The sequence below is a fragment of the Adiantum capillus-veneris genome, chromosome 18 (genome assembly GCF_014529385.1).
Source record: "Adiantum capillus-veneris isolate H3 chromosome 18, ASM1452938v2, whole genome shotgun sequence".
Lineage (NCBI taxonomy): Eukaryota > Viridiplantae > Streptophyta > Polypodiopsida > Polypodiales > Pteridaceae > Adiantum > Adiantum capillus-veneris.
Genome location: NC_140948.1, coordinates 106,975,093 through 106,988,932, shown reverse-complemented (window position 1 = coordinate 106,988,932; position 13,840 = coordinate 106,975,093). Strand labels below are relative to the sequence as shown.

General features: G+C 45.2%; 2 protein-coding genes, 1 long non-coding RNA gene and 2 pseudogenes across 3 annotated transcripts in view; all 5 read left to right on the top strand.

The window, feature by feature from the left end:
- Positions 1-1,429, top strand: part of LOC147436164 (uncharacterized) — a 30,776-nt gene extending 29,347 nt beyond the window's left edge. Inside the window, exon 2 of the long non-coding RNA XR_015185160.1 lies at positions 1,066-1,429. This is a non-coding gene — a long non-coding RNA (uncharacterized LOC147436164). The remainder of the gene's footprint in view (positions 1-1,065) is intronic.
- A 4,233-nt stretch (positions 1,430-5,662) lies between these two features.
- Positions 5,663-7,564, top strand: LOC147436163 (uncharacterized; annotated as a pseudogene).
- A 1,243-nt stretch (positions 7,565-8,807) lies between these two features.
- On the top strand, positions 8,808-9,705 carry LOC147436162 (uncharacterized). Its single transcript, XM_086487834.1, has one exon. The coding sequence runs from the start codon at positions 9,028-9,030 to the stop codon at positions 9,703-9,705; it is 678 nt and encodes a 225-aa protein (XP_086343960.1). The 5' UTR covers positions 8,808-9,027.
- A 670-nt stretch (positions 9,706-10,375) lies between these two features.
- On the top strand, positions 10,376-10,980 carry LOC147436161 (uncharacterized). Its single transcript, XM_086487833.1, has one exon. The coding sequence runs from the start codon at positions 10,384-10,386 to the stop codon at positions 10,978-10,980; it is 597 nt and encodes a 198-aa protein (XP_086343959.1). The 5' UTR covers positions 10,376-10,383.
- A 199-nt stretch (positions 10,981-11,179) lies between these two features.
- LOC147436160 (uncharacterized) lies at positions 11,180-12,831 on the top strand (annotated as a pseudogene).
- The last annotated feature ends 1,009 nt before the right edge of the window (positions 12,832-13,840 follow it).

The window sequence follows — 13,840 nt, the reverse complement described above, 5'->3', positions numbered from 1 at the left end:
CTCTTGTGCAAAGGAATGTTTTGTGGTGAAGAACAGAATGCACAAATTAAATTTGGAATATGCTTAATGAAGTTGTACCAAACCGTGGGTATGAAAAACTAAAATTTAGGGGCTTCATGGTAGATGAAGCCTTGGCGAGTTTAGATGGACACTTGGTGGATCTTTGATCAACCACTTCTATCACCCTATTTGCTCTAGATTCTTTTCAAGGTTTTCCATCCTTACACTCCTTAATGATGTGTTTCAATTGGAAAACTAGTAGATTTGTGGTTCTTCTAATGGACAATTGGTGGAACTCATACCATACTTTTCTAGTACTATGTTTAGATTGGGCGCTTGGTGGATCTAGCATGTAACAAATCCAACTCATGGATCTAGATTTGACAATGTATCTATCAACAAAAATGAAGGATTGGTGCTTCAAAATGGACAAATGCTAGATCTAAGAACATCTTCCATTACCAAGTCAAGAGTAGACAATTGCTAGATCTAGCATACCATAGGTTCTTCAGATCTTATTGATTTATGTATATCGAAGAAGTGGTGGATCCACATTGCATACTCTATTTAATAACATGTTTAGTATCTCCATTTCTTTTATTTTGTATATTTTATGTACAAATAGAATAAGAATAAACTTGTATATGATATATCACTAGATTTTTTTAAATAAGTGATTTTTACCTTTTAGATGATTTCATGAGAAATTCCTTTTATCGTAGCTTAACTACAAGGTCTTCTAGGTATATCCTCTAGTCAGCCCTCGAACATCAAATACTTGGCTCTCGCGATTAAACAACTTAATTGACCAGAAAAAATTGAGAAGTTACCCATGGTATTAATAGTCGAGCTCTAGTGCTTTTTGACCGTTAAATTAGCGACCCCGGACTTGTTTAATTTTTTACCTTTACATCTGTTTATGCATTTGATTATATTGCAATTTAATGTTTATTGCTGAAAAATTATCTAAAATTATGTTACCAATCACTTTGTCTGTCTATTGCATATGATTTTTAATTGTATATGAGAATGCAATTACTGTGGCAATGTTGTTTGATTTTGCAGTGATTGAAGAAGGCTACGCACATCCATGTCGACTATTTTTCCATCTCGACGAACGAGCTTCAACTGGATAGCTTCCGAGGACGGAATCTACATCAGGAAGGGGGGCATGTTAACCCTCACGGCACATGGACACCCTATGATCTATAAACTTTGTATTGTTTAGAGTCAGGTACCGGGCTTGTCGGACCAATAGGAACAAGGTAAGGGTGATCGCCGATGACAGGCGCACTCTAACTGGATTATTCAAGGAGTTAGTTGGCTAAGTATGGGCGCCCAAGTGTGAATGGGGTGAGCTCATATAAAAGCCACTAAACCTAATTTTTACTCATTCTCTCATTGTGCAATAGAAGCTGCTCTTGCTCCATCTCCACCTTCTCCTTCACCATCTCCTTGTGTGTGTGTGTGTACTTGTGAGAGAGAGAGTGTGTGTGAGAGTGTGTGTGTGTGATCGAGCGTTGCGGCGGCACGACGGCGGCGAGGCGGTTGAGCATTGCGTAGCGGCGTCTCCCTCTTCTTCGCGGCGCGGGAATCCTTCATTCGCAACTACGCAGGAAGGTGAGTGACACACCATTCTCCCTTGTGAGCTTGTCTGTTGTATGACTGTGTGCTAGGAGCCTTTGTGGCTCGCACACGGCGCGTAGCAAGTCCCTAGCCTTGACAGGTACCATAACGTACACCTTTTGTTGAAAATTACAAAGATGAGTCAAATTTTGAAGATTTACGACAAAGTTGTTTCATCAAGTGCTTCAATTATTGAGGCACATCTTATTGTCAAGTGCATCAACACTGGTGTCTCAACAAATCATGAATATCAACTATCTGTAAATGACATATGCTAACGACAAAATGGTCAAGAATAAAGAAGAGAGCATGTTCTTGAGTGGTTGGAGTTGAATCAAGATTCAACTAAGATTATTGCAAATATTATCTCTTCAAAGGGAAAATGCGTGAACTAAAAGAGAGCAAGAATGTAGAAGGTTGAATTGTCACATGTAGGAATCACCTATCAGGTATAACATTCAAGCAAAATGACAATCACCAAAATTATCAGATAGTTATTGTGGTAACTGTAACAGTGCTAACTATTAGAGATTCAGTCTCGACACTTATAAATAGTACCCATTACAAACAATTGAGAGGGTTGATTAACCTATTGCATAACTCATTGTATTACCGAGTGAGCTGAGCCAAAGACTTTGTACTCTCTTAACTATCTTGTACCATCAGTATATATGTCTGAACACTTTTGTACTCTCTGAATGATCAATACATCAGTACTAGTTCCAGTGTCTATTTCTAGTCATTATTTTTACTATCCATTTCTAGCCCTCAGTTCTAGTACTTTAATTGCTGGTTTCCATTTCCAGTCACTTGTCTGGTTTTGATCTGACTAACTAAAACACCAAACCTAGAATAGTTGATAAGCTCATTCCATTTTGGCAATCATGGTGGTTCGAGCTAAGTTGCTCATCGACAAAATTGGCTTCAATCTTCCATTGATGTTTTGAAAAACAAACATGCCAGTAAGAAGAGTTGCACAGGGCAGGAAGACAACACGATTCATGGAGGAAACTGATTCACTGAGTTCAAAGTCAATCACTTGTCTGATTCTAACCTGACTAACTGAAACACCAAACCTGGAATAGCTAATCAGCTCATTCCATTTTGGCGATCACGATGGTTTGAGCTAAGTTGCTCATCGACAAAACTAAGTTCAATCTTCCATGGGTGTTTTGAAAGTCAGACATGCATGTAAGAAGAGTTGTATATGGAAGGAAGACAACACGATTCATGGATGATCCGTTGAGTTCAATTCCAGAAACAAGGCTTTAAAATAGAAAAGGAGCCTATGAATGACACGGATGGTCCAAAGTTGGACACTGCAGAGGAATCAAAGGATTCTCAGCATTCAAGTCATTCCAGACTCCGCCAAAAGGAACAAACTCAAAGAAAGCATCACAAGAACACAAAAGCCAGTAGCAGGCAGTAGTAAGAACATCACACTGTATGAGAAACCAGCGATAATGACAATGAGATTGTTTCAAAAACTGAAGATAGCAATTGGGAAGCTGATGCTAATCATCATATCAAAAACAAAATGAGAAACAAGAGACCACAAGGAGCAAAACATATTGCTCCTACTTGAGTCGGTATAGTTGACAGATTTTTCACTTTGAGAGTCTTTAATAGTGGTTTCTTCACTATAAATGTCTCAATTGTCTCCTAAATTGATTGCATAAAAAATACAAGCCTCTAACGTTGTATGTTTTTTTCTATAAAGCATGGTGTGTAAGTCTCTACTTAACAGTCCTTTGAGAAGAATGAATTTCTTGATTCCTGTTTTTGGAACAAGCTGCTACAAATCTTTTTGCCAATGCGGTCAAATCTGTAATAGTTCTAGGAGAAGTATTTTGGAACCAAATCAAAGCTTTTCCTTCCAGTGTCATTACACATCCCTCAAATTGTGTATGAAAATGAAGCATCCTTTCAGCTCTTAGCACTTGCTTGAAGCTTGCTAAGTGGTCATATGGATCCCCAAATCCATTGTGTTTCTTGATCCATTTTTGAAAATCTGTTGGTTTGACTCTTCTATTGGGTTCATATCCGGTCCTACATATGGTAGGCCCTAGTTCAAGTCCTTCAAACCAGTCAGTAAGAAATAGTGACTCGTGTAGCCATGTAGTGGCCTTGGTGTCACTCGGTTTTCTTTTATTTAAGTCAAATTCCTTTCCTTTATGGTGGGCTCTACTTCCAAAAGAGTACCTTGGCTTAGCTCCTTCTTGTTCTATGCTTAGAATCCAATCTCAGATTGAATACCCTTGGTATTTGGTATGCTCAACCTCAGTGGGGGTCATCATTACAAAGTTCTTGTTATAACAATCCCTAAAGGGATAAGGAGGGAGCTCTGCAGATCCCTTCTCTTTGATCTTGAAGATGTATACTATCTTGAGCGGCATTAGATACCCTGGCTTTGCGTGGAAGATCCACAATAAGCCCTTAGCATTGCCATCCTCCCAACAATAGACTCCTAGTCGAGGGTTGTCAATTTTGATCCGTTTAAGTGGTTTTACATCCACTTGTTCATATTCCTTGAATTCTAAGACAAGTGGTGCCTCTTTGGTGGTCATATCAAGGATTATAATGTCATCCTTTAATCCCCACTTGTCTATTACCTCGGGATTTACAGTTTTTACATATTGCGTACCATTTTTCCATATATATGTTTCCTTGCTTGTTTGTCCCTCTTCCTCAAACATGATGTCATGATCATCAATGGAAACAACATACTCTTCATTAGGGCCCAAGTAAACCTGAGCCCCATGGGCATTGTCTTATAGAAAGTCAATATGTGCTTATAATACACTGAAGTTCTAACTCCCAATTGAGTAGAATAAGAAGACATATCGAATGTAGAGTCTAAATAGGTGTCTGGTACTTCCTCAAAGATTGTTCCTAAAGGATCACCTTGATTTACACTCTCCTCAATAGACACTCTACTTGTAATCTCACCTAAAATTCCAGGGTTTGCTATTACTCTTCATGATCTAAGGTGCAAAAAGATCTACTAGATCTTGGTGGTTTTACTTGTCTATCCCTAGAGACACTTACAAATCATGCTCCCAAGATTTCAAACTTTGGTAGGATCAATTATCTCCTAGATCTCCTTACTGCAATCCTTTTAGCTGTCAAATCCAAAAGTTTAATTAGTTGGCTCCAACAAAAATTGAGAACACTTTCTCATAGACAAACCAATTTCATTATCATTGTTTCAATTTTTCTAAATATTTACCAACTATGAACAGAGATTAGTTACCAATCTGAAAACTTCAAGATCTTAGAAAAGTCTAGTTTTCAAGCAGTTACTTGAAACCAAACAACTTCAAACTTGAAAAAGGGTCACAATTATTTTCTTCTGCTCTAATCTAGTGATTTTTCTCACCTTTGTGATTTAAACTTGGTAGTACCTGCCCTCACGGCCAAGTTCCACCCAATTTGGATAAATTTGCTAAATTTTACAACCTGTTTTGCTTGGCAGATTAGAGTCAAAGAAAATTGGACATAATGTTCACTCCACTGATCCAAATGAGACCAAACTTGAAATGTAAGCTTATCTTATCTTGCTTTACCTAGGTGTTCTCTTGTTTTGTAAAAAAAAAAACACTTTTAAGCCTAAAGAAAATACTTGCAAATGTTTTTTTTCAAAATGGCCTATTTTTTAGGGCAGTTAGCCCAAAGACTATTTTTTGAAAGTTGAAAGGAGAGCTATGCCACGCTAGCAAAAAGACACAAATGAGATAGCGACTTTGGTGACTTTTCTTTCTCCTACTTTGTCACTCTTTCTCTGCACCCGACGTCAATTTCTTCTCCTTTATTGAACCTGCTCTTCTCGCAATCTATTCTGCTCTGAAGTAAATGAAGTAAAGGCAAGCGTCAGTTTCTTCTGCTTTATTGAACCTGCTCTTCTCGAATCTATTCTGCTCTGACGTAAAGATAGGTACAATTCTCTCTCTCTCTCTCTCTCTCTCTCTCTCTCTCTCTCTCTCTCTCTCTCTCTCTCTCTCTCTATCTATATGAGTACGGTTATTCCAGCCCGGGACTGTATGGACTCTATCTTTCTACAGATTGAACTTGCTCTTCTCGAATCTATTCTGCTCTGAAGTAAAGGTAGGTACAATTCTCTCTCTCTCTCTCTCTCTCTCTCTCTCTCTCTCTTTTGAGATGAGATGAGATGAGATGAGTACGGATGTGCAGGTTATTCCAACCGGGGGCTGTGTGGACTCTATCTTCCTACAGGGGTTGAAGCAGGAGCAGACCCCGCTGGGGCTGCATCCTCTATATTCCGCATGGTACATGCTCTGCACCCTGCGGGGTAGCCTTTGTTGCAGGCAATATCAATTCAGCCAAGGGCTGCGTGTGGTAGACAGGGCAACTTCGGACAGTTTTAGCAGGACATCGGGCACAAGGTCCTTGCATTACTTTTGGCTTATGGTTCATGCCCGTAGTGGGCTGTGAATGTGCTTTTACCCGCCTTGGGTTGTGGACTACTTACTCTCCACCTGGTTTCAGCTGAGCCAGAGTGTCGAGGCTTTTTGAGGTTATTTAGCTGGTCTCCCGAGCGGGGCTTGAGCCCACATTCTGTATGCAAGACAGGGTGAGCCGTAGTGCTCCAAACCCTATCCTACTCCTTTTTTGGTTGAGCCGTGTTGGCTCCCCAAGTCGAGATGAGTCTCTCCTCACTTGTGGGATATGTATTGAGTCGGATCTATTGGTGACGCCGGCCACTATAGACCCGGCCTTAGTTCGCTCTTGGGCTATTGTTGAGCCCGTGTTCAGTGCATTGTGCCTCCTTATGATATGTATGCACCTGGGGATTAACATATGGCATAAGAGCTCTTGAAGATTACCTTGCTAAAGGCATGGAAAGCTAGCCCGAGAGGCAGCACGAGCGAAAGAAGAGGGGAGTACAAATGCTTTGTGTGTGGACGAAGTGGAAGACCCGCCTGACTAGGGATGCAGACGGTCGGGAAACTATTTGTTGCACCCTGAGCAGAGGCACTGTGGTGCTGATTGAAATGGGCGTCGATCGAAGTCACGGAAGCTAGCCAGGGCAGCCTGATTGCTTGACTAATGAGTCCCCTAACTGGTTAGTCAATGGAGCCAAAAAGGGCCCGCTGATGGTGAAGACATGCAAAGCCGTTGGCCGGCATGAAGGGAAGGACAACAGAGGTCGTCGTCATCATGACTGACCCTCGAACTCAATTGATAGGGAAGGTGAATGCGCACAGTGACTTCATATGGGACCCCGGAGAAGGTGCCCAATACTGGGATGCGTTCGATTATGGAAAAGCATGCATGCGTGGAGGTGCAGAGATAATAGCACGAGGGAATGCACTCGGCCGGGTTTGCCCGTCTTGATAGATGGGAGGTAAAAAGACCAGTATTGCTCCTAATGGATCAGAAGGTAATGACTCGAATGCAGGCCATAGATGGCTGATGGATTCCCCATAGGGAAAAACATGTTGGACGAATAGGAGATGAGCAACATAAACACGAATCGAGGGGCCTGGTACTCACACAGACTGGTATATATCAGCTGGCGGGCACAGCCAAACTGCAGATTATGCTGAACCAGAATGAGACTAGACAGAGGACAGCGAGTAGACTGTCTGGGGTAGGAAGACGCATGAACAATCAGAGTGATCCACTTCGGAAGATGCGAAACAGGGCATGGGACCCCCAATTAGGTAGTGTGGGCACACTGATGATTGTAGCTTTCTTGATACGGTTGGTGCTCCAAGGGCTTGGTAGTCACGAGCAAGGCATGCAGGTGATAAGCAGCGTAAGGAATGCGACACGGACAAACGATAAAAACAAGGCTGATCCATACTCAAATACAGGTCTCAAGGCCTACAGTGGGGTTCCATCCTTGTCGTCACAGGTTGTGAGTGCAGACAGTGAGCAGTCCTTTCAGCTAAGCCAGAGTGTCGAGGCTTTTTGAGGTTATTCGGCTGGTCTCCCTAGCAGGGCTTGAGCCCACATTTTGTATGCAACATAGGGTGAGCCATAGTGCTCCAAACCCTATCCTACTCCTTTTTTGGTTGAGCCGTGTCACGTGACACATCCAACCCTATGTGTCCGTGGACAAGCTACAACACGACAAGGGTTCAGTCAGTCCAGTCAGTCTAGATTTAGAAGTGATCTTGCACTTTTGTGAGTCTATTCGTAGACCATGCATGCCCAGTCCCTTAATGTAGATGCATATCCTCTGGTTGCACACAACATGATCATCAATATTCCCTTCATAATCCATCAGATTCAGTCAGGGGAATTTTCCAGTGCATTTAGCCTATTTTCCCTATTTTTGGTATTTTCAATTATTATTTTTAAGTGACTTTCCAACAAAAGTAGGTAGGGCAATTTTTCTAAGAAAATATATAAGCAAACCCAAGTTAGCATTAAATGGTAGAAGAGGTAGCAGGAGCTCCACGCTCCGCAGGCAACTTCTCAGTAGAACCCCCCGGGCAGGAGACTTAGTGTTTTCAGCCAAGGACAGCCTGGCGTTTTCTCCATTGAAGATCAGCACCAGCGATTTGCATTACAGACCAACCCGGCGACGGCCGGACATAGCAGATCAGCCTAGCGTTTTTGCATTTGCAGAATCCTGGCGACAGAAGGACCAAAATTCAGCCCTAGCGTTTTTGGTTACAGATCTGGTTGCAGATTAGCCCCGCCGTTTTGCACCTTTACTGCAACGAGAAGTCAAGGAACATCAGCGTTTTCAGTTTTCAGTAGTTAGTACCCGCAGATTAAGTCCCGAACCTCGTAGATCTCACCATTCCGCAATAGTTCCTCGCCGCACGGTCAGTTTCCGCAAGGTTTATAGTTTCAGCCTGGAAAACACAGCTTTCAGGATCTGCGTTTTCAGCCCATTGTCGTCGCATCGTCGTCATCGACATCGTCACCGACATAGAGTCAAAATTCAGCGAGTAGAAGATTAGCAGAGTTCAGCCCATAGCATTTTTGGACAGCAGTAGAAAGATTGAAGATTTCAGCCCTAGTGTCATCGTCGTCGTCATCGTCGATATAGCCTAGACTTGCATCGGTCTCATGCATACCATTTGTACCAAATTGTGCAATCATAAGTAGACCACTCTCGCCGAAGGGAGTGGCGCCCTCGGAGGAGGGTTTTACAATGTCTCTGGTGTCGTATCTCTCCTTGAGCACAGTTCGAAGCACTCATCTTGAGCAAACGGAAACAATCATTCCGCTGCACCTAACAAGCCGTGTTGGCTCCCCGAGTCGAGACGAGTCTCTCCTCACTCGTAGGATATGTATTGAGTCGGATTTACTGGTGACGCCGGCCACTATAGACCCGGCCTTAGTTCACTCTTGGGCTATTGTTGAGCCCGTGTTCAGTGCATTGTGCCTCCTTATGCTATGTATGCACCTGGGGGTTAACATATGGTATCAGAGCTCTTGAAGATGACCTCGCTAAAGGCGTGGTTCAGTGGGGAAGTGGCGTTTCTATGTTTCGAAAAAGCCATGCGCCGTGTGTTTTCGTGTTATGATGGATGGAGCAATGGCGAGCAGGGATATGAATGGGAGGCGGTGCAAGATGCTATGCAAGCCTTGACCCTAGCACGCTCCAGAATCATGGAGCTTTACCACCGGGATGTAAAGGAGATGCGGATCGAAAGTAAGAGAATGAGAAAGGTACTCGAAGGGAAGAAAGCAAGCATGGAGGACGAACTCCGTCGGCAAGAGCAGGTGATAACCTATTTTTTTGAGGACGTGTCTCTGATGCATGAAAAGCTGGCCCGAGAGGCAGCACAAGCGAAAGAAGAGGGGAGTACAGATGCTTTGTGTGTGGACGAAGTGGAAGAAAGTACGGCGGATGATTGTTATGAGGAAGAAATGAGCGAGGAAGAACTGTCAAGCAAGCTGGAGGCGATGTTCCCCGGCTACGCCGATGCCTGTTATGTGGAGGAAGTGATGCATGGAGCCGGGTGCGTTGCTGATCATGACCCGTCGGATGGGGAGCTGCAGGCGTGCGAACCATACTCAAGTGGTGAGTACTGTGCCAGTGAGGAAGACGAAGAGGGATATCAAGCGGATCACGTCGACGTATATCTGTCATAGGACGAGGCAAGACAAGTGCTGACAAGGCTGAATGAACTGATGCTGGTGCCACGTTTTGGGAAATTGGTGGCCAGTGGGCCAGATGAAATGGGCAGCAATGAAACACAGGAAGAGATTGAGGAGGAACACCAGGTAGACCTTGATGTATCCTACTTCCCACGTGAGGAGGAAAAGGGGAAATATGTGTCCAGTCAGGATGAGATGGTGAACCTAGAAGGTGGCATGAATGCCGTGATGCTAGGGCACAACCTGAATGTAAGGGATGCGGGCCAATTGATATGCGCCTAACCAACCGTGTGGCGCTGAGGCGGGTGACGGGCTTGATGCCGAACACATCAGCTAATGGTACCTACAGCCCAGGTATGAATAACCTTGACCCGAGGACGGTCGGGGATGTAGAAATGCCAACTATGAGCACACTGGCTCGGAACATGGGTAGTAAAGAGAAGTGTGGACTCGTAGGATATGTATTGAGTCGGATTTACTGGTGACGCCGGCCACTATAGACCCGGCCTCAGTTCACTCTTGGGCTATTGTTGAGCCCGTGTTCAGTGCATTGTGCCTCCTTATGCTATGTATGCACCTGGGGGTTAACATATGGTATCAGAGCTCTTGAAGATGACCTAGCTAAAGGCGTGGTTCAGTGGGGAAGTGGCGTTTCTATGTTTCGAAAAAGCCATGCGCCGTGTGTTTTCGTGTTATGATGGATGGAGCAATGGCGAGCAGGGATATGAATGGGAGGCGGTGCAAGATGCTATGCAAGCCTTGACCCTAGCACGCTCCAGAATCATGGAGGTTTACCACCGGGATGTAAAGGAGATGCGGATCGAAAGTAAGAGAACGAGAAAGGTACTCGAAGGGAAGAAAGCAAGCATGGAGGACGAACTCCGTTGGCAAGAGCAGGTGATAACCTGTTTTTTTGAGGACGTGTCTCTGATGCATGAAAAGCTGGCCCGAGAGGCAGCACAAGCGAAAGAAGAGGGGAGTACAGATGCTTTGTGTGTGGACGAAGTGGAAGAAAGTACGGCGGATGATTGTTATGAGGAAGAAATGAGCGAGGAAGAACTGTCAAGCAAGCTGGAGGCGATGTTCCCCGGCTACGCCGATGCCTGTTATGTGGAGGAAGTGATGCATGGAGCCGGGTGCGTTGTTGATCATGCCCCGTCGGATGGGGAGCTGCAGGCGTGCGAACCATACTCAAGTGGTGAGTACCGTGCCAGTGAGCAAGACGAAGAGGGATATCAAGCGGATCAGGTTGATGTGTATCTCCCGTAGGATGGGGCAAGACAAGTGCTGACAAGGCTGAATGAACTGATGCTGGTGCCAGGTTTTGGGAAATTGGTGGCCAGCGGGCGAGATGAAATGGGCAGCAATGAAACAGAGGAAGAGACTGAGGAACACCAGGTAGACCTTGATGCATCCTACTTCCCACGTGAGGAGGAAAAGGGGAAATATGAGTCGAGTCAGGATGAGATGGTGAACCTAGAAGGTGGCATGAATGCCGTGATGCTAGGGTGCAACCTGAATGTAAGGGATGCGGGCCAGGTAGGGCTAGTTGATATGCGCCTAACCAATCGTATGGCGCTGAGGGATGCAGGAATGCCAACTATGAGCAAACTGGCTCGGAACATGGGTAGTAAAGAGAAGTGTGGAGATGCTTGGGAAGGATGGTTAGAGTCCCCGCAACCGGGGGGAATGGGCACGGAGTTACCAGAGGTGATGGGTGCGAGTCTGATGCGGACGGACATTGATGTGCAAGAAGAAACGGGACGTGATTGGGTGTGTGACCTAACAGCGATGCACAATGATCGGATTATAACTGGGGTTATGGATAGTGGACGGAGAATGTCCGCGAAGTTGACTTATGGATTGTTTATAGGACCGAAGCTATGTGGGGTGGATCCACTGAGGCTATCCTCCATAAGGATATATCTAAGTTGGGAGAAGCGAGCATTGTCGGGGATGCACAGGCATGGAACTGAAGTGAGCAGGAATAGCCAGTTCCCGACTATGGTACCCTCGATGAGGCGCCAGTTGACTAGAGATGCGCGAAGCTGGTTTGAGTGCAGCGGGAGCCCTCAAGTCTGGTTTGAGGGGCCAGGCATGATGCTTTTGGAGGGCTGGGTGTCCACTCTCTTGGGGTGTCCTACAAGAGAGCAGACAACCTTTGTTCTGGTCTGGGTAGCATGGACTATTGTAGTCAGGGCTAAAGAGTCGAACGAGATACAGGTACATCGCAAAATTGGGGCCAATTTTTTTCCCGAAATCGTAGGGAGTTGGGAACGCTAGAATATTGAATTTGGATCTGTTACTATGCTCGTCTTATGGTACTATAGCTTAATGCTCACTGGATGCAGCACTGAAGCTGGCATGGTGCTGAGTAAAATGGGCGACAACCAGGGTCACGGAGGGTGGCCAGGGCAGCTTGATTGGTAGCATGGGAGGAATTGAGGTTGGGCAGCCCGTCAAGTCAGGATGAAACGGTGAACCTAGAGCGTTGCATGGATGTCGTGATGCGGGCCAGGAAGGGCCAGTTGATCACGTATAACCAATCGTATGTCGCTGAGGCATGGGACGTGCTTGATGCCGAAGCCATCCGCGGATGGTAGTTATAGTACAAGTACGAGTAGCCTTAACGCGAGGATGGTCGGGGATGCAAGAATTCAAGCTATGAGGTAACTGGCTTGGGGCACGTGTGGTAAAGAGAGTTGTGGGGATGCTTGGAAAGGGTGGTCAGATTCCCTGCATTCGGGTGGAATGAGCAGTGAGTTACCAGAGGTGATGGGTGTGATTCTGATGCGAACAGACATTGATGTGCAAGAAACAGCAGGACAAGATTGGGGGCATGACCTAACAGTAATGCACAGTGATCGGACCTCAGCTGGGGTTATGGAGATTTGACGGAGAATGTTTTCGAAGCGGTCTTATGGGTTGTTTGCGGGACCCAAGCTACGTGGGGCAGATCCATAGAGGTCAGTCGCCATAAGGATACAACTCGGTTGGAAGAAGCAGGCCCTACCGGGGACGAACCTGTATGGAACTGAAGAGGACACGAATAACTAGTTCTCGACTATGGTACCCCCGACCAGGGACCCGTTGGCTAGAGACGCACGAAGGTTGGTTGAGTGCAACTGGAGTCTCCGAGCCTGGTCAGATGGGCCAGACATGATGCTTTTAGAGGGTTGGATGCCCACTCTCTCGAGGTGTCCTGCGAGACAGCACGCGACATTATTACTGGCCCAGATAGCATTGACTACCGTAGTCCGGGTTAGGGTTCGAGATACAGGAACATAACAAAATTTGGGCCGAATTTTTTCAGGAAAATGTAAGGGCGTAGGGGTTTTGGAATATCGAATCTGGAACGATTACTATGCTCGTTTTCTTGTACGGGGTACTAATGCTCATTGCGCGCATCCACCTTCCCTATCAATTGAGTTCGAGGGTAGCAGTCTAGATTTTTTGTTGATGGTAGGCTTTGGGATCAGCTGTGTACTACGTTGAGGGGTCATTTTATATGCTTCTTTGAGGTTCTAGATCAGTCAGAATTTTGCATGTCTGAGGGAGAGCTGGACCAGCAAGATGGATTATTTTTTATATGTTGTTTACTTGAGTCAATCGCCTCTTCTTGTCTCTAGGTGATTGGTTGTCTTTTCGTATGTGGGATACGGTTTTGCCCCCTTTATGACAGACCACGGATCAGCCTTTCGTATGTGGGATATGGTTTTGCCCCCTTTATGGGAGACCGCGCATCAGCCTTACCGATGGTTTTGGAATTATAAGATGCTCCACCATCATTGGTTTTGGATAAGCATAGTGGGTGATTGACACAAGAGCGTGGACTCGCTATCATGGTTCCGGACCAAATGAGTGACCATACACTACGCAAATTCATGGATCAACTGTAGTGGATACGTGCGGATTGGATTTCTTACTGGTTAGGCACATTCTCCGTGTTGTTAGAGCTTAGTAGAGTGAGCTATTCCAGAGCTGTGCGTACATTCATGTTGTGGGATCCCGGCTTGAGTGAGGGGACATGTTCTATGTTGTTCAATTATAATCCCCATCTGGGGTTGGTTTGCATTGCCTCCTTGAGACTTGGATATGCAGGTTCAGGCTACAGTTTAGCCTTCCCACC

Coding starts and splice junctions, on each gene's coding strand:
- LOC147436162 (XM_086487834.1), top strand. CDS start 9,028: ATGGTATCAGAGCTCTTGAAGATGACCTCGCTAAAGGCGTGGTTCAGT.
- LOC147436161 (XM_086487833.1), top strand. CDS start 10,384: ATGCGCCGTGTGTTTTCGTGTTATGATGGATGGAGCAATGGCGAGCAG.